The sequence below is a fragment of the Malaya genurostris genome, chromosome 2 (genome assembly GCF_030247185.1).
Source record: "Malaya genurostris strain Urasoe2022 chromosome 2, Malgen_1.1, whole genome shotgun sequence".
Classification (NCBI taxonomy): domain Eukaryota; kingdom Metazoa; phylum Arthropoda; class Insecta; order Diptera; family Culicidae; genus Malaya; species Malaya genurostris.
Window position 1 is genome coordinate 339,268,207 of NC_080571.1, and position 19,387 is coordinate 339,287,593.

General features: G+C 41.6%; 1 protein-coding gene and 1 long non-coding RNA gene across 7 annotated transcripts in view; one reads left to right on the forward strand and one right to left on the reverse strand.

Moving 5' to 3' along the window:
- Positions 1–19,387, forward strand: part of LOC131431744 (klarsicht protein) — a 627,074-nt gene that overhangs the window by 575,212 nt on the left and 32,475 nt on the right. For 5 of the 6 annotated variants that reach the window (XM_058597617.1, XM_058597616.1, XM_058597621.1 and 2 more), the window contains 4 exons: positions 2,539–3,162; positions 3,333–4,239; positions 4,311–4,693; positions 15,781–15,886. In XM_058597617.1, coding sequence (XP_058453600.1) covers positions 2,539–3,162; positions 3,333–4,239; positions 4,311–4,693; positions 15,781–15,886 — 2,020 coding nt within the window. Of the gene's footprint in view, positions 1–2,538; positions 3,163–3,332; positions 4,240–4,310; positions 4,694–15,780; positions 16,516–19,387 lie in introns of those variants that run through there. The other variant, XM_058597622.1, reaches the window with a different exon arrangement.
- LOC131431748 (uncharacterized) lies at positions 16,634–17,025 on the reverse strand. Its single transcript, XR_009229719.1, has 2 exons — positions 16,778–17,025; positions 16,634–16,716 (listed from the first exon to the last, which is right to left on the reverse strand). It is a non-coding gene; the product is annotated as an uncharacterized LOC131431748 (long non-coding RNA).

Here is a 19,387-nt window from a genome sequence, read left to right on the forward strand (position 1 = left end):
CCCCCACTTATGTTTTTCTGGTTTTCTCTTACTTTACACCCACAATAACAGTTCGGCTGAAAAGTTCGTATCGTTTAATAGAAAAACACACTTTTTTTTGCCAAAATTCGTTTTTATTATACAACATAATTGCCATCAGAGGCGATACAGCGATTATAGCGATCTTCCAACTTTTCGATACCATTTTAGTAGTACGATTTGTCCTTTGCCTCAAAATAGGCCTCAGTTTCAGCGATTACCTCTTCATTGCTTCTAAATTTTTTACCAGCGAGCATTCTCTTGAGGTCTAAGAACAGGAAAAAGTCACTGGGGGCCAAATCTGGAGAATACGGTGGATGAGGGAGCAATTCGAAGCCCAATTCGTTCAATTTCAGCATGGTTTTCATCGACTTGTGACACGGTGAATTGTCTTGATGAAACAAAACTTTTTTCTTCTTCAATTGAGGCCGTTTTTTTTTTAAATTTCGTCCTTCAAACGCTCTAATAACGCTATATAATAGTCACTGTTGATGGTTTTTCTCTTTTCAAGGTAGGCGATGAAAATTATACCATGCGAATCCCAAAATACAGACGCCATAACCTTACCGGTCGATTGTTGAGTCTTTCCACGCTTTGGGTTCGGTTCATCGCGTGCAGTCCACTCAGCTGACTGTCGATTGGACTTCGGAGTGAAGTGATGGAGCCATGTTTCGTCCATTGTTATATATCGACGAAAAAAATCGGTTTTATTCCTATATAACAGCTCCAAACACTGCTCAGAATCATCAATTCGTTGTTGTTTTTGATCGATTGTGAGCTCACGCGGCACCCATTTTGCACAAAGCTTTCTCATATCCAAATATTCGTGAATAATATGTCCAACACGTTCCTTTGATATCTTTAGGGTGTCAGCTATCTCGATCAACTTCACTTTACGGTCATTGAAAATCATTTTGTGGGTTTTTTTCACGTTTTCATCGGTAACAGCCTCTTTTGGACGTCCACTGCGTTCATCGTCTTCGGTGCTCATATGACCAGTACGAAATTTTGCAAACCACTTACGAATTGTTGCTTCGCCCGGTGCAGAGTCTGGATAACACTCATCAAGCCTTTTTTTGGTATCGGCGGCACTTTTTTTCATCAAAAAGTAGTGTTTCATCAACACACGAAATTCTTTGTTTTCCATTTTTTTTCACAATAACAAAAGTAGCTTCACTCAAAATGCAATATCTCACAAACTAATAATCAGACAGCTGTCAAATTTATACCCGTATCTTTTGAAGGTTGGTACTAACTGAAAATGGTATGGATTTAATTCTAGTGGCGCCCTCTCATAGAAACGATACGAACTTTTCAGCCGATCTGTTAGCTAAAATATTGTGTTGTACTGACATATTTTATCCTGGACATCTTATGGTCGTGAAAGGGTTAATAGGGACAAACATTTGTTGTACACGAACGGGGTTCAAATCAGTCAAACTTCTTGTTTAAATGTCAAATCATATCATTTTCATGCACAGCTCATGCATAATTAATCAAAAAATATCCAGGACTTTCGTTTGACTTATTCCGTCAAGTTTTGTACAGTTTCCTTGATTACTTTTAGACACCAGTTTGACTTTGAACTGCATTTCGGTGTCAACTGTATTTCGCGACTATTTCACGGTTCTGCTTGACCATGGCTCAAAATTTTGATTGCGCTTAGATTTGTCGTTTTTTTGGAGAGTTCAGCTTCTATGGCTACTTTTCCGCAATGGTAAGATACCAAATCCGACCAAAATTGATATCAACATTTTTATGCATGAAAAAAAGAATGCAACAGACGTTTTTACTACACATAAATTTCCTGATTGATAGTTCCGGTTGCGAAGTAAATGTCGTTCGTCAAGCCACAGGAACAAAAGGTCTACCACACGAGATATTTCATTGCGAACTTCGTACTTTGAACTCAAGATCGCTGCTTCATTTATTGTGTTAATCGATTGATATGTCGTCTGAGAACATTTTTTCAAATAATTTATAAAACTTAATGTTTTTAATTTCGCTTTAAACGAAAGTTTCCTGCCATCTTTAGTTTCTGTACAAACTTGTATAAACTTGTGAAACTTGATCATATTTTCACCCGTTTCATAAAGTGTCCTCTTATTGTGTTTGAAAATCCTTGCCACATTTTCTCTTTTATTAATATTCTTGTCTGTTAGGACGCTGTTCAAAGTCTGCCGTAATCTAGTTATTTGGCAGTCTGGATTGTTATCTTTCTCAAAGTCCAACTGTAGACGACATTCCCTGTTTGCTTGCGATATCTCTGACGGAGAGATTTGAATGCGAGTATTTCTAATTTTCTCGATCCGCGAACAAAATGTTGACGTGTTACTGCTCTGGCTTCGATGCCATTTCCACAACTAAAGAGAAAATGTCATGATGCTAAATACTTTTATAATAAGGTTTTCTTTTCGTGGGAATAGTTCGAATTTTCTCGTTGCGAGAGCAAAACTCTGACACATTTATGAGTTATTAACTTTTATTTCTTTTCTTCGTTCTCCTCACACACCAAATAAGGAATGGCTCGAAAAGCAACCGCTGGACGTGGCAGCCACGGCACCGTTGCTGCCCGGATCGGGACCAACGACGGACTGCGAAGCGTCCGGTGAGTACACCGATTCCGATTCGATTACCCGTGACACGGACAGCTCGGAAGGGCTGGCGAATTCGGTTGCGACCTGCCTGCAAGGCGATCAGACCTCGCAGGAGCTGCTGACGGATAATGTGTACCCCTCGGAGACATCGATCGTGTCCAACGATGAAGTGGAATCGAAAAACAACTCCACCTCCAATGCGTCACTGCAGGTGAAGCGACGGGTCAACAAGCCATCCGGCGAAAGACCCTGGTCGGTGTCTTGCATTTCTCAGCTGAACACCTCGGCCGTGGAGATCAATCAGTACGGTGAGCGATTGGAGAAACATCAGAACCAACGGCTGCTGACGGCAAGTTTTTCGATCAGCGAATCGGCACTGAACACGATGTCGGCAATGCGCAGTTCGCTGAAGTCGACCCCGGGAACTGGTGCCGGTGCGACGATGGCAACCAGTAGCAGCGGGGGTGGCAGCCAGCAACCGCTGATGACCAAGAGCACCGACAGCAAGGGTTCACTGAAGAAACGAAAGCTGCGCTCGAGGAGGAAGGTAAGACGAGAGTCCGCTGTGTTTTATCTGGACTTTTCTGTACTCCCCTGATAAAAAACAACTGATTGTCTGATAAATTGTGAATGTTTGTTTAGCTGCAGTTGTCTGCAATCTTTCAAGTTGAAAAGAAGTGTATGATCTCATCCGCAAATATTTTTTTTTTATTTTAGAATCGCATCGACGAGTCCGGTTCTGACGAATCGCAACCCCCGACGCAGCAATCATCGGCGCTGCATCTTTTGCAGCATTCGCTTATCCTTCAACACCAGCAGCAGTTGCTTCAACAGCAGCAGCTGCAGCAGCAGCAACTGCAACAACCTTTACGGGAAATTCAACTATCGGCCGGAAGCAGCAGCGGTAGTGGTCGCCAGCAGCACTATCTGTCCAACAGTAGCCATCGGGGAAGTCTGCTCAAGTCCGAGTCATTCTCCGGTCGGATTCGGCTGTCGGACGATTTGGTCACGCTGTCGTCACTGTCCGGCTCGTCTGGATCCCGCAAATCGTTCTCTGCCCGGCAGACGACGAGGGGAACGACCATGACGACGACACTGATGGCCACGGTTTCGACGAAGAAATCCACTGCGGATAGCGAGGAGGAACAGCAACAATCGGCAGCACTGATGGCGAAGCCTAACTTTAAGATCGGTTCCAGTGTGACCCGGGCCCGCTGCGGCAGTGTCAATCTAGGATCATTAGCTGCGCTGGCTAATTATAATCTAGATGGAGTAGAGCGGGCCGAAACCGATCAGAACGGAACCGGAACTGGCACCGAGGAGATGAGTAGCTTCTCGGAGCAAGCGTGGGATAACTACCAGGAGAAGTACATGAGCGAACCGTACTCCGAGGATCGCGACACGGATGCGGCCCGGCGCTTGCTGGACTTTGGCGATGATTACCGAAACTTTATCGATTCCCAGTCGGACTGTGCATCGTCGTCGTTGTCGGCTGCGAACATGGATTCGCTGTCGCCGCCACGACTGCGCAAGAACGATCCGCTCGGTAAGAGTTCGGAACCGAACGCGAACTCACTGAACCGACGGAAGCGACTGGATGAGTACCGGATGGATGATCGATACAGTAAGTCGTTTATTTTTTGATTAATTTTGTCTACGATGCCAAGCATAACGGAAATGTTCTCACATTTGCAGGTCACAACATGCACTCCTGGTCGAGCAAATCGGGCAGTCCACCGCACCACTCGCTTGAAAAAACAATGACGGTACGAGGTAAGCATCACGTCCTGTACGAAAGCCCCGATCAATCGGGAAGCGGCGGCGGAGGAGGTGGTGCTGGTGGTGGCGGCGGTTCTGGACTGACAGGAGGAAATGGACGGCGTCGGTCACTTCGCTCGGTCGACAAACACAACACCTTCCTGCGGTCGTTGTCGCACGAGACGAGCTCCAGTTCCAACAACGAATTCGACGAGGACATGGAAGCGGAAGTGAAGAAACTGCTGATCCAGAGCAAGCTACGCTTCGCCAACACCGAGGCCCTCAAGGCGAAGTCCCATCTGCTCAAACCGGAGGACTATGTAAGATTGTTGATTCTCTATTACTGTGATGTTTGTTTGCGCTATGCATGCACCTACTGCTGCTGCCTCAATACGATCCTGTTTGTGTTGGTCCTTATCTATGTGGAGCTGTGTTACGGTAATATTTGAGGCGCGATGGTGGTGTGTACGGTAGGCAACTGGATTTCAGCTGGAGATGTTATTAGATTTTTTCTTTTGTTGTTGTTGTTGTTGTAAGGAATCGTGCGGGATAATTGTAAATATAAACAGTTGCTACTGGTTTGTTTTCAAATGCCGTGTTTTTGGTTTTGTTTCGCATCGCTCTGGAGGCCATTCCACACACGATTTTACACCGTGACACCGTTGTAGGTAGGACTTTTGCTTTCAAATTTCCAAAGACTAGCGTATCCGGAAGGCAGTGGTAGTTACGAGTCGGGTTGTTTTTTCTTGGCTTAGTGTGAGTTGAATATTTTTATTTTGTTACCACTAATTCCGTAACCAATAATCAAACCATTGCTCCGTGTTTTAATTGATCATTAGCACCATAGAAAAGAAGAAACAACAAACGATGGGTGCTTTTAATAACAAGCCGACGGGTGAACGTGTCGGTCAGAACCATTCAGATACTAATTATCGTTAATAACTGGTTACGTGGGAATTCCGCTGCCACCAAAATAAAGAAAAAAAAACATTTATTTGGACAGTATTACCTTGAGCGTTGGACAAAACACGTGAGAGTTAAATTTCGAATGTGGTAATGCTAATGTAAATTTGTATTCCGCTTGATGTCGCATTTTTAGTGACAGTTAATGGGATCGAAACTTTGTTTTTTTTTTGCGAAAGACGAAGCAGTTCATTTATTGTGCTCATTAGAACTACACTCTACCCACGCTCGCTTACCGGTCCGATATTGGAAATTGGTCAATCTGAGAAAAAGTGGAATAGGAATTGACAACGGATTGTGTTTTAATCGGTCGATGTAATTCGTTTTAGTCCTTAGCAGCAGTATAACTGGAAAAATAGAGAGCAAAATGTACTATACTTCTGTTATAGTAACGCGAAAATTCGATGCGATTGCACCTATTTTCATCTTATCTTTTGGGTCAGGCTCGTCCCTCCACACGAAACTCAACCGTACAGATTCTCAAGTAGTAAACATTGTTCTTGAATTGGATTTCCTAACTCTTCCCGAAACGATTGTGTGATTGGAAAAGCGCACTTTGCTTGTATGATGTGCAACAAGTTTCTTGTTTGACATGTTTCACTGCAGTAATATTTGTTGAGAGAAAACTGGAAATGAAACTGTTTAAATGAACATATTGTACAGTCAGTTAATAAAACCGATCTGGGACATAATCCTTTCAAGTTTTTGAGTTGGTTCCACAACAGTAATAGGAATGATTTTCACATTTGTGACAAAAACACGTAGAATCACTTGTCCAATATATCCAACAAAAATAACCGTACTGTAGCAATTGTGAAACATGTCAATGTTAACAAGTTCTAGTTGCTACTTGGGTTATATATCTTATAAACCAGCAATTATTTCGATCCATAGATTGAAGTTGTAAACGCGCTTTCAAGTGTAAGACATACGTCAGTTAGCTGAAGGTTGAGACGTCATTCTCACGAAAAGTTTGAATTAAGGGTAATTAATTTCTTAATTTTTGCGTCAAGCTTCACAGTCTGATTTTGTCCCATAATAAGTCCGGTTTAGTCTCGCGATTCCAGAAATGGTTTTGGGTAGGTTACTTCTGCGCGACTTGGAAACAGTAATGCATATTTTTCCAAATCACAAATTGGGAATAGTGGTTGAGGATGGAATCTACACAACGGTAGAGATAACTTGGATGGAAACCCGGTTGTAATGGATGTTGTTTTGTTCAATTTCCAAAAAATTAGAGGGTTGTATTAAAGACACGACCGAGCACAATAACATTAAAAATGGAACGTTTCTAGGTTCTTCATAATTAATACAAAAATAAAGAGATGATGATACACTAAACTAAAAACTTATTCAATTGACTAATTACAAACTTTGTCTAGTTTAAGCGCTTATATTGTTGGCGAATGATAAAATTGACAATTAGATTCTTCTTTGATAATTTTTTTTTTATTCAATTATATAATATTTTAAGGCACACTGCTTAAGCTCTAATATGCCATTCTTTGATAATTGATTCTATTCAATTTTAATCCCTTTCCACAAAATTTTACATTGTTAAGTTTTTGAATAACGTCCTTTAACAAGAAGTCAATTATGATGAATTCAACGTTACTTGAAAGCTTAATTTTAGAAACAAACGACCTAAACATTTAAACCTGAAGAAATGAAACGATTTCATTTTATGATAATAATTTTCGAGAAACGTACAAACTTATTAATTTTATAAACAGTTAATCGATCCAAGAAAAGATTTTATTTATTTGAATGAAAAATGTTGTACCAGTAAACTCAATAGTAGTGTAATTTTTTTAATCCTTCGTCAAAATCATCGATAATCTTCGGAAAGTGTCGGTAAATAATATGGCAACAATACGAGGAGAAAACATGTGAAACAGTCCGCATAAAATATTTAGTTTCTTACATTGATTTTCGCTTTAGCATATTAGGAATATACTGAATGGATACGCAACAAAATTCCGAAATTTTGTTCATATTGTAACTTGATGTTATTAACACATGAATGGACATTGTCATAGTTACAACGCGTGTGGCCATCAGACGCTTATTGTAGCAAATAATAATTAAACTGAAATTGACAGTTAACCAAATTCTACGAGGGTTCCTATTCAAACGATACATGTAAAATCGCAGGTAAACTTACCTTGAGTTTATCTTTTAAACTATACGATATTGCATCTAATTGTACTGTATATGTGAGCCTATGGAACTCATTTATACTACTAAACCGAGGAGGCCTCTTTTAGATAAGTTTCAGAATTTAATTTTGAATCATTTGAAGCGTTTAATTTCTGGTGGGACAACAACTTGTTCAGTCACATTGTCACGTTTTGTTCGTATGGGAATGGAGATTTAAGTATGCAAACCGATCCGTTGACAAATTTTTAAGCTTGCAATATTGAAGCTTTGGAATCATTTAAATGAGGAAAATCCATTAACAAATCATCGAGGAACAAGCGCTGCAAATTAGATCCGACAAATCTATTGCCGATAATTCTAAATTGGCCTGATAGTTACCAGAGAACAAAAATAAAATACTCAATTCAAACCAATTTTTCAATGGTATGCAATTGAAATATTCAAATGACGTTATTTAACATAAGTTTAAGTTAAATGTTACCGAATCGATTGGTTGTTGAATTAAATAAATCCATCAACAAATGACTGAGTTAAAAGCGTTCAAAATTATGACAGAAGAATGTTACGCGATAAGTTTTGCATGTTTTAAATTGACACCCAGCCTCGGGAAGCGAAGTGTAAGGCATTTTTAATGGCAAAATCTACCAACAATTTGCTAAATACATGGGATATTTCAAAAGAACCGATAACCACGCTGATTCGGTTCTTTAATAGCTAGATGATATATAAGATATTCAATCGAACACGAAGGTTGTGCAGACAGCAGGAAATTTCACCAACACATATTGCAAAAGCGACAATCCAGCAAGTGAACGCATATACAATCCAGTCATCAGCTCACTGGACGAGCTTCTTGTTTCATTCGCAGTCAAACATCAACTAGGCAAAGAAATATTGTGCAGCCTATATTTATAGATTTCTCTTCATACTACGCAGAACGATGCGGTTTTTTTATGCATGACGCAAAGCCTCCTATGTCGATCAAGAAGTTGACGTCATTTTGTACAACGGGGATTGGTGGATGAAAACATAGATCGATTCCAACCATTTTTTCAATTGTATGCTATTGAAATACTGAAACGACGTCGTCATACATGTTTAAGTTAAAAGTTTCCGAATCGATTGGTTGTTAAATTATAACAATCCATCAACAAATGGCCGAGTTATTAACGTTCAAAATTATGACACAAAAAGGTTACGCGACTATTTTTGAAACTTTTAATTGACACCCGGCCCATATAGTGAAGAGTAAGGCATTTTTAATGCCAAAAGTTTCCGGTTTATCGCCGGTATCGGTATCGCCCTATATAGGGTCCGGCACTCGAAGTGTAACCAATTAAAAAGGCCATAAATTCAGTTTGGAAAATTACTTTTACTTAATTCAAAGTACAAAATGTGTAAAAATAATACAAAATTCAGAATCAATTCACTTTTGCTCGATATGACCACCTTTTGCCTTGACTATGGCCTTGAGACGGTCAAAAAACGAATCGCAAGTTGCCGAATGTGACTTGCAGGTATTTAGGCCCACTCGCGGACAATAACTTTTTTCAGCGCCTCGAGACTGGTGTATCTTTTAGTTCGGACTTTGCTCTCCAAAATGGCCCAAAGAGAATAATCCATTGGATTCGCATCTGGTGAATTCGAGAGCCATTGTGTGGACGTGATGAAGTTCGGAACGTTGTTTTTCAGCCATTCTTGGTTCACTCGAGCTTTGTGAGACGGTGCCGAGTCCTGCTGAAACGTCCATGGTCTGTCACCGAGATGTTTGTCTGCCCACGGCTTCAAAGCAACCTCCAGAATACTTTCCGATAATATGTCGCATTTACCTTGACGCCAGGCTCGATGAAAACGATTTGAGAGCGCCCATCTGCGGTTACAGCGGCCCAAACCATTATCTGTTGCGGGTGCTGCCTCCTGGTGGCCAATCGATGACTCAAATTCTCGTATGAACGGTCGGTCAAGTAAACCCTATCGTTTTGAAAGTTTACGAATTGCTCAATTGGAAAAATTTTCTCGTCAGAAAATACAATGTTCGGAAATTGACCGCTTTCGGCCAAACGAAGCAACTACTTCGCTCTCTCAAGTCAAGATTTTTTTTTCGCGTTCACTTTTAGCAAAATGCTTTCTTGTGCTTGTAAACAATACAACTCCGAACTGTCATTTAGCAAATTTCTAGAGAGCTGATGCCCGTGCGTCAGCTGCGCGAGCGATCTGAAGTTGGTTACACTTCGAGTGCCGGACCCTGTATTATGAAAACCACTGTTGCTTAAAAGTAGACGAGAAATTTTTGGCTACTTGGCGATACAGAACAAGCTCAGAGCGAGATTCTCTCTGTTTGAAAGCTGAAGTTCGTTCAGATGCGTTGGGTGAATTTTCAAGTGTGGATAATTACTTTTAAACTTGGGTGACTAAAGACTGTCCCAGAAAGAATGGACGCACTTTGATTTCGCTGTAAATAATTCACTAGTGTTAGATATTCAAATTTTATTCGATATACTGATGTAATGTTAGACTACAACAATAGAATATTATTCTCAACATTTGCTACTTAGCCATTGTAGACTAGCTGGCGCACCTTCTTGCGAACGTTCCTCATTAAATTCCGTACCGACTTTTTGGCGAAAAGTTTTGACACTATTTTCCAATTTTTTTCGAACTGTTAAATGGTTTCGGTTGCCGAGACATGGCATCCTAAGATGTGCCCTTGTTAATGCCCAAAATTCCTCAATTGGTCGAAGGTGTGGGCAATTTGGTTGATTCATGTATTTTGGGACAAAAGTGACATTTTTGGTAGTATACCATTCTTTCGTTGATTTCGAGTAGTGGCAAGAAGCTAGATCTGCCCAGAAGACAACAGGATCCTTGTGGCTTCGAATCATGGGTAGAAGTCGTTTTTGTAAACATGCCTTGATGTATATTTCGTTGATTGTTGAAGCAGTGGTGATGAAGGGTTTCGAAATCTTACCTCAGCTACAAATTGCTTGCCAGACCATAGCTTTCTTACCAATTTTTTCGACTTCAATCGATGTCTCGGACTGGTTTAACACTTGCCCTTCTCGAACCGTATAATATTGTGGTCCCGGCAAGGATTTGTAATCGAATTTCACGTAGGATTAGTCGTCCATGATTATTCAGTTCGGACTACGTTTTGACTGTTTCGGCTTCTTATAGGTTCGAAAGGGGGGGCTTGCCTTCTCTTTACAGAGAGCGAGCCTACCCGAGCGTCTGTTCCCATGTTGGGGCGGAACGAAACAGCGTCTGTTCTCCATGTTAGGAGCGGCTGATTATCGTCCTTGTGTCAGTGTGGGACTCTAAACAGTGCTGACACGATGGCCCTCCGGCAAGACAGGAGGTTGGTGCAGGCCTGACAAGCCGCCCGGAAAACACTTGTTACGAATAATCAGGATATAAATACGACTCGGAATAATCGGCAAAGACCTACACGACGAAATAAGGACTACGATTGGAAGCTTGGCAAATGGAACTGCAAATCGCTTGGCTTCCCAGGATACGACCGAATGCTGCATGATGAGCTTCAAATCCGGGACTTCGATGTCGTAGCATTGCAGGAACTTTGTTGGACGGGAGAGAAGGTGTGGAAAAGTGGGCATCGAGCGGCTACCTTCTACCAAAGCTGTGGCACAACCAACGTTCTAGGAACGGGATTTGTAGTGTTGGGCAAGATGCGCCAGCGCGTGATTGGGTGGCAGCCAGTCAGCGATAGAATGTGCATATTGAAGATCAAGGGCCGTTTCTTCAATTACAGCATCATCAACGTGCACTGCCCACATGAGACGAGACCCGATGACGAAAAGGAAGCATTCTACGCGCAGCTGGAACAAACCTACGACAGATGCCCACAGCGGAATGTAAAACGCGTCATCGGCGACATGAATGCTCAGGTAGGCCGGGAGGCAATGTACAGGCCCGTGATCGGGCTGGAGAGCCTGCACGCGGTAACAAACGACAACGGTCAACGATGCGTAAACTTTGCAGCCTCCCGAGGAATGGTAGTTCGAAGCACCTTCGTCCCCCGCAAAGATATCCACAAAGCCACCTGGAGATCACCTGATCAACATACGGAAAATCAAATCGACCACGTTCTCATCGATGGGCGATTCTTCTCCGACGTCATCAATGTCCGCACCTACCGCAGTGTCAACATTGATTCTGACGACTACCTTGTTGCAGTTTGTATGCTCTCAAAACTATCGACGGTGCACAATACTCGTCGCACAGGAACGCCGGGACTCAATCTCAAGCAGCTACGTAGCATTCGTACTGCAGAGGAATACGCGCAACAACTTAGACTAGTGCTACCAACGGAAGAGCAGCTTGGCCGCGACTCTTGAAGACGGCTGGAGGAACATAAGGTCCGCCGTGAGTAGTACTGCTGCAACCGTCCTAGGTACGACGTTATCGAATCGAGGAAATGATTGGTTTGACGGCGAATGCCAGCAGTTGGTCGAAGAGAAGAATGCGGCAAAGGCGAGAATGCTGCAACACCGCACGAGGGCGAACGAGGAACGATACAGACAGGCACGGAACAGACAGAATACTGTTTTTCGGAGGAAAAAGCGCCACCAGGAAGACCAAGATGGCGAAGCGATGGAACAGCTGTACCGCGCAAATGACACACGGAAGTTCTATGAGAAGGTGAACCGCTCACGTAGAAGCTACACGCAACAGGCCGAAATGTGCAGAGATACCAGTGGTAACCTTCTCACGAACGAACGTGAGGTGATCGACAGGTGGAAGCAGTACTATGACGAGCATCTGAATGGCGAAGCACAAGATACAAAGAACGGTACAGGAATCAATCTGGGTGCACGCTCAGCCGACGACAGATTCCCAGCCCCTGATCTGTCGGAGATAAGTGAGGAGATCGGCAAGCTGAGGAACAACAAAGCCGCGTGCAATGACCAGTTGCCAGACGAGCTGCTCAAACATGGAGGAGAGGCACTGGCTAGAGCGCTGCACTGGATGATTTCTAGGATTTGGGAGGAGATTCTACCGCAGGAATGGATGGATGGAGTGGTATGTTCCGACTACAAAAAGGGCGATAAGCTAGACTGTTGCAATTACCGCGCAATCACATTGCTCAACGCCGCCTACAAGGAACTCTCCCAAATCCTTTGTCTATCACCAATAGCTAAGGAATTCGTAGGACCGTACCAAGCGGGATTTACTGGAGCCCGCGCCACTACGGATCACATCTTCGCGATAAGACAAGTACTCCAGATGTGTCGTGAATATAACGTACCCACGCATCACCTATTCATTGACTTCAAAGCGGCATACGACACAATCGATCGAGAACAGCTATGGCAGATCATGCACGAATACGGTTTCCCGGATAAACTGACGCGATTGGTCAAAGCAACGATGGATAGAGTGATGTGCTACGTCCGAGTATCTGGGACGCTCTCGAGTCCCTTCGAATCTCGGAGAGAGCTACGTCAAGGTGATGGACTTTCTTGTATCTTGTTCAATATTGCCCTGGAAGGTGTGATTCGAAGAGCGAGGATCGACACGAATGACACGATCTTCCGAAAGCCCGTACAACTTTTTGGCTTCGCTGACGATATTGATATTGTGACACGTAGCCTTGAGAAGATGACGGAAACCTACATCGGACTGAAAGCTGAAGCTAGGCGTATCGGACTGGCCATAAATGCGTCGAAAACAAAATACATGAGAGGAAGAGGCTCTAGAGAAGAAACACTACGCATCCCACCACGAATATTGATAGACGGTGACGATATCGAGGTGGTTGACGAGTTCGTGTATTTGGGCTCACTGGTGACCGCCGATAATGACACCAGCAGAGAAATTCATAGACGTATTTTGGCAGGGAATCGTGCGTACTTTGGGACGCTCTCGAAAACCCTCCGATCGAGAAAAGTCAGAAAAACCCTCCGACTCAAAAAAACCCTCCGATCGAGAAAAGTACGCCACCGTACGCCAGAGAAATTCATAGACGTATTTTGGCAGGGAATCGTGCGTACTTTGGGACGCTCTCGAAAACCCTCCGATCGAGAAAAGTCAGAAAAACCCTCCGACTCAGAAAAACCCTCCGATCGAGAAAAGTACGCCACCGCACGAAATTGACCATCTACATACAAAACGCTAATTAGACCGGTTGTTCTCTATGGCCACGAGACCTGGACTATGTTGGCAGAGGACCAACGCGCCCTCAGTGTTTTCGAAAGAAAGGTACTGAGGACCATCTATGGCGGAGTGCAGATGGAAGACGGAACGTGGAGACGGCGTATGAATCACGAATTGCAACAGCTGCTAGGAGAACCACCCTTCGTACGGACAGCTAAAATCGGACGTCTACGATGGGCTGGGCATGTCATAAGGATGTCGGACGACAGCCCAGTGAAAATGGTTCTTGAATCTAATCCGACTGGTACAAGAAGAAGAGGAGCGCAGCGAGCAAGGTGGATCGATCAAGTGGAGGGTGATCTCAGAAGCATCCGTGCCTTGAGTGGCTGGCGACAAGCAGCCATGGACCGAGTTATGTAGAGATGTATGCTTGATACAGCAAAGGACACCCCAGGCCTATAGCTGTTAGGTAAGGTAAGTATAGGTTCGAAGATTCAAACGTTCTTTAGCACGAAGAACTTTTGACTTCGAAGTGCCCTCTTGTTCGGCCACATCCCGAACTGAAACAACCTCCTTCTTTTGCTCAAACGCCTTCAGTATACTTTTATTCAACTGAGGGTTAGCAGGACCTTTTTTTCGACTCGTTTTCGGTTTATCCTCAAAGGTATTATCCTCACCGAACTTCCTGATTGCATTTCGCACGGCTTTTTCATATACTCCTTCCATTTTTGCTATCTTTCTCAGTGACATTCCGCGTTCTGTGCATCATTTGTACACAATTTTTCGACGTTGTTCTGCTGAAAGTCCACGCATTTCGAAACAAACTAATGAAAACGAATAAACAACTGCACAAGTAGTTAGAGAAGAGTGTAAACTACAGGACGCAGCCATAAAAATTGCCAGATTCTGAAACATTGCGAAATGGCAGCGGTTTTTGGTTGCGTCCATACTTTTTGGGACAGTGTTTACTACATGGATTGAAAAGTTTCGAGCCTCTCACAGAACAAGACGTGAATAGTTTCGAACCATCTAGCAGTGTTTGAATAACAACGAGTTCTAGTTTTCATCTAGCTATGAAAAAGATGCACTAGCGCATTCATACATAAATGCAACGTTAAAATTGAATGATTTACGGTACGGATTCGTCCACCGCATCCCCCGTATTCTCCAGACCTGGCCCCCAGCGACTATTATCTATTTCCAAACATAGAAAGGTAGTCTATTTTGAAGGCCTTGACAAATCATTTGGTTTTCAAAGGGCATCAAAATTTTAGAGGTGTATCGCTCTAGACTGAGATTATACTGATGAATAGAAAAATTTTCACGGTAATAAATCGACATTTTCTTTGTTAGGGGCCGGGACTTCTCATTGCCAAATTGTTTCCTTGTTTGCTTGCAATTCAATGAGACTTTTACAATGTAACAATATCGGATAGTTTGTCTGTCTCGGTAATTTTCAAATAAGTTTTAGTAAACGAGCTGCTATAGTGTAAAATACGAACAGAACATAAATCACGTAAGTCGAATATTGTTTGCTGAAAAATCTACTGTGAAGTTGACGTTATTTGAAGCTATCAAATTAGCAACAGTTTCTATTGTACTGTTTGTTAATACAAGTGCAAGGTAGGTTTTGCCTGTTTCGCTTTTTCCTACTAACCGTTGCAAACAACTAACCAGAATGGTTCACTTTAATCTACGACTAAAGAATCTAGTTCTTTCTAACCAGTGTTCGGTTAAAACTCATGAAAGATCTTTCAATTAAAACCAGTTCATCGATATAATACAGCATTTTCATTTATTCATTGGTCAACTATTTGTAATGACGTTGTGTGGGATCCTGCTGTTTATTAGAAAAAAAAAAATAAAATCTAACTCGAGGAAACCTTCGCTTGGAATTACTTGAACTCAGCGGGATTCCCACCACAAAATTTTCTGTTCTGGTCGATCTGCATCCAAAACAGTCACGATATTACCTCTCGCAACTCACGACTTCACTTACCGCACAAACATGATCATGGCTACCGATTTATTGTTCAGCATTCTTAAAATTTCAAACCCCGAAAAACTAATGCCATAAACACAAACAACAGCTTGTTTCGAACTTTCGAAAAATTGCTCTCTTTATTACACTAACTTTCACTTTCTTTCGTTTCCATTTTCACGCCATCAGGACGAAATCATCAAAACATGCCGGGAAAACGTACGCTGCCTGGAAACGGTGCTGCTGTCCCAGCCGGGAACGGTTCTGACGGCTGCCAAGTGTCAGGATTTACGAGGTAAGCTAGCGGCAAACCGATCGCATCGTCATCATCGTCGTTCTAAGAAGCAACACAAAGCCAATCCCTCAGGCTCAGGTTCTAGAAAACTATTCAATCGCAAGAATCGCAAAATTTATCGATACAGTAGAGTTGACGACGACGACAACGACGAAGATGACCAAACGAACGCCGTCGACAGTGACAAAGTAGGCAATGACGAGTCGGACGAGGACGAGGAGAAATCGTCCGATGACGACAGTGGCGTACGGGTGGAGAAGGGTAAATCTCACCGGAAGGTAGTTGTCATCCGGCAGGAATGTCGATGTGCTCGGATCACCCGGTTCATAGCTACTGTGATCGATTTTTTACTCGATCTAGGCAATCTGCTGCGTAACTTTACACTGTACCGATTTTTCGTTGGTATTCTCAACGGATTTTATCGTCGGTTGCTGTGATGACGAACATTGATAGACAAAAAACAAAAACTTGACAGACGCATATTGTTTTTTTTTTCAGTTGGTAACAGATAGTATGCACTGTATTTATATGTTAGTTTGATAGAACCAGTACCAGTATTTCATGTTGTTCATTGCACATTTATAATTTAATTATCATCATCACTGCTTTTTTTTACTGCACACATGTAGTTAGTTGCATTTTGGTAGAAATAAATTCATTTCGATTTTCTTAATTTGAAACAAAAAAAAAAGACTTTGGCTTTCATTTTTCCTTTTAAGTTAGAACTATCGTGTGACTGTTTAAGGCTTTGCTTTTATTTTGTTTTGCTTTCCATCATTCTTCTATATTTTTTTTTGTTTGTTTGCTTTCATTTCATTTTTTGTGTAACTCTAGAAAAAAAGTAAAAGCTTTAAATGTTAGAGTGAACCTTTGTCCTGTGCTTGTACTAACATTTCCAAATTGATCACCACTGCCATTTGCACTGAATTTGTTCGATCACTATCACTATCTGTTGTATGTCCGTCCGTCCGTTCGTTAGTTCGTTTGAGCAATGAGTGATTTCTGGTGTTGCATTTCGATATCTCAATGTTCTGACCTTGTTGCTATTATTCGACATGTCCGATGCGGGTGATATCTGATATCTGTAAAGGCGCAGAGAGTCACTTGATAGGTGTTTGTTTTTTTTTGTTGCCCCGAACAATGGGTAAGTAGACTCGAAACACACATGGTTTAAATCACGATAGCTTGCTTGCTGCAACTGGATTTTGTTACAATTTGTGAAGTCATTATTATTCGTTCGTGTTTCTTTATTCACAATTAATTGCTGATCCTCATGTGAACAAGATTATTTCCTTTATAGGTGGTAATTTTATAGAATTTGAAGTGAAATTTTTGGTTTCTGCTTCACTTTACGTCTTCAACTTATTATTATTAATACAAAACAGTTCAAGTTGCACTGCTCTTGCCGTTTAGCAGTTCAACAAATGTTGTGACGAACACACCTAAAAGTTTTATGCAAAAAAAATTGTTTTCTAAAACCTATAAATGTTCAATCTATCTTTCGATTAGTTGGCATAACTCATCTGATTTTGGGGAGCCGCGTTGGATAATTGTTTGGTTTATTTGGCTGAATTAATTACATAAAAACCTTTCTTAATTCACCTAGTGGTGTGATAATGCCTTTATCCTAATAATTTAAATAGAATCATACTTACATTCTAAACACTGGAAAACACTTCGGTTTGTCGGTTAAGTCATGTATAAGAATATATCTCCCGAACCGGGAAAGTTTGACATAATTTTCCAAACTTGATCAAAGACATCATTCCAGCTTTTATATAACACTAAGTTTATCAAAATTTGTTTATTATTTTGGAGAAATTTGAGCTGATGATAAAAGTGCAGTTGGTCTTTTACGTCACTTATGCCATTATATTTCCGGAACCGAAAATGACTGCCATTTAATCTACGAAATCCATCAATGGTTCAATAAAAGCTTCCAAAAAATGCCCAAGCTGAGAAAGCTAAGTGGTGAAAAATAACGCGTTTTGTCGTTTACGTCACTTATGCCATTACATCTCCGGAATCGAAAATGATTGCCATTTGACGCGTTTTGTCGTTTACGTCACTTATGCCATTACATCTCCGGAACCGAAAATGACTGCCATTTGACCTTCGAACTCCAACAATGGTTCAATAATAGCTTCCAAAAAATGCCCTAACTGAGAAAGCTGAGTGGTGAAAAATAACGCGTTTTGTCGGTTACGTCACTTATGCCATTACATCTCCGGAATCGAAAATGACTGCCATTTGACCTTCGAACTCCAACAATGGTTCAATAATAGCTTCCAAAAAATGCCCTAGCTGAGAAAGCTGAGTGGAGAAAAATAACGCGTTTTGTCGTTTACGTCACTTATGCCATTACATCTCCGGAACCGAAAATGACTGCCATTTGACCTTCGAACTCCAACAATGGTTCAATAAAAGCTTCCAAAAAATGCCCAAGCTGAGAAAGCTAAGTGGTGAAAAATAACGCGTTTTGTCGTTTACGTCACTTATGCCATTACATCTCCGGAATCGAAAATGATTGCCATTTGACGCGTTTTGTCGTTTACGTCACTTATGCCATTACATCTCCGGAACCGAAAATGACTGCCATTTGACCTTCGAACTCCAACAATGGTTCAATAATAGCTTCCAAAAAATGCCCTAACTGAGAAAGCTGAGTGGTGAAAAATAACGCGTTTTGTCGGTTACGTCACTTACGCCATTACATCTCCGGAACCGAAAATGACAGCCATTTGATCTACGAACTCCGTCAATGGTCCAATAGCCGCTTTCAAACGAACCTAAGCCTGATAACATCGGTTTGGTCATCTATGAGAAAATTGAGCGTTAAAATTATAACGTGTTTTGTCGGTTACGTCACTTATGCCATTCTATATCCTGAACCGAAAGTGACAGCCAGTTGAACTTCGAACTTAATCAATGGCTCAATTGTAGCTTTCGAATGAGCCTAAGTTTCTCACAAAAGGCAAAATTCATTTGAAGTCTGAATCCAGTTTATGAAATTTCAGGATGTATTGTTCGGAATTAGATGAAATGCATTGAGTTTTTTTCAGGATAAAAAAAAACATTTTATAGTCCGGAGTTTGGAGTGAATTCCTTCCCACCAGAATGAATTTAAAAATTAAGCTAGTAATTGCTGAAGCTTCTATTTAAAATCTTAAGAAAATTGCCATTGACAGAAAACTCTAAATTGGTTCTTTTTGCTCGCGTTAGGAGATTTTTCATAAAAGTGTACTTATTTAGTATTCTATTATAAACATTTCGTTTCTTCTTTTCTCGAAGATTCATACAATAACAGCGGAATATGGTGCTTCCGATTGTTTGACAACCCGGAAAAGCGAGTATTTCGGAATTAATGAAAATATTCGAAGGAACTCTAAATGATTAGGGGAACGTGCCTCTTGAGCTAATTTTTTCTCTGATTCCCAAGGGCCCACACATTTTCGATGGAGCTTGCGTTGGATGAGTAGAAGTTGTCCTTCAGAAGGTGTC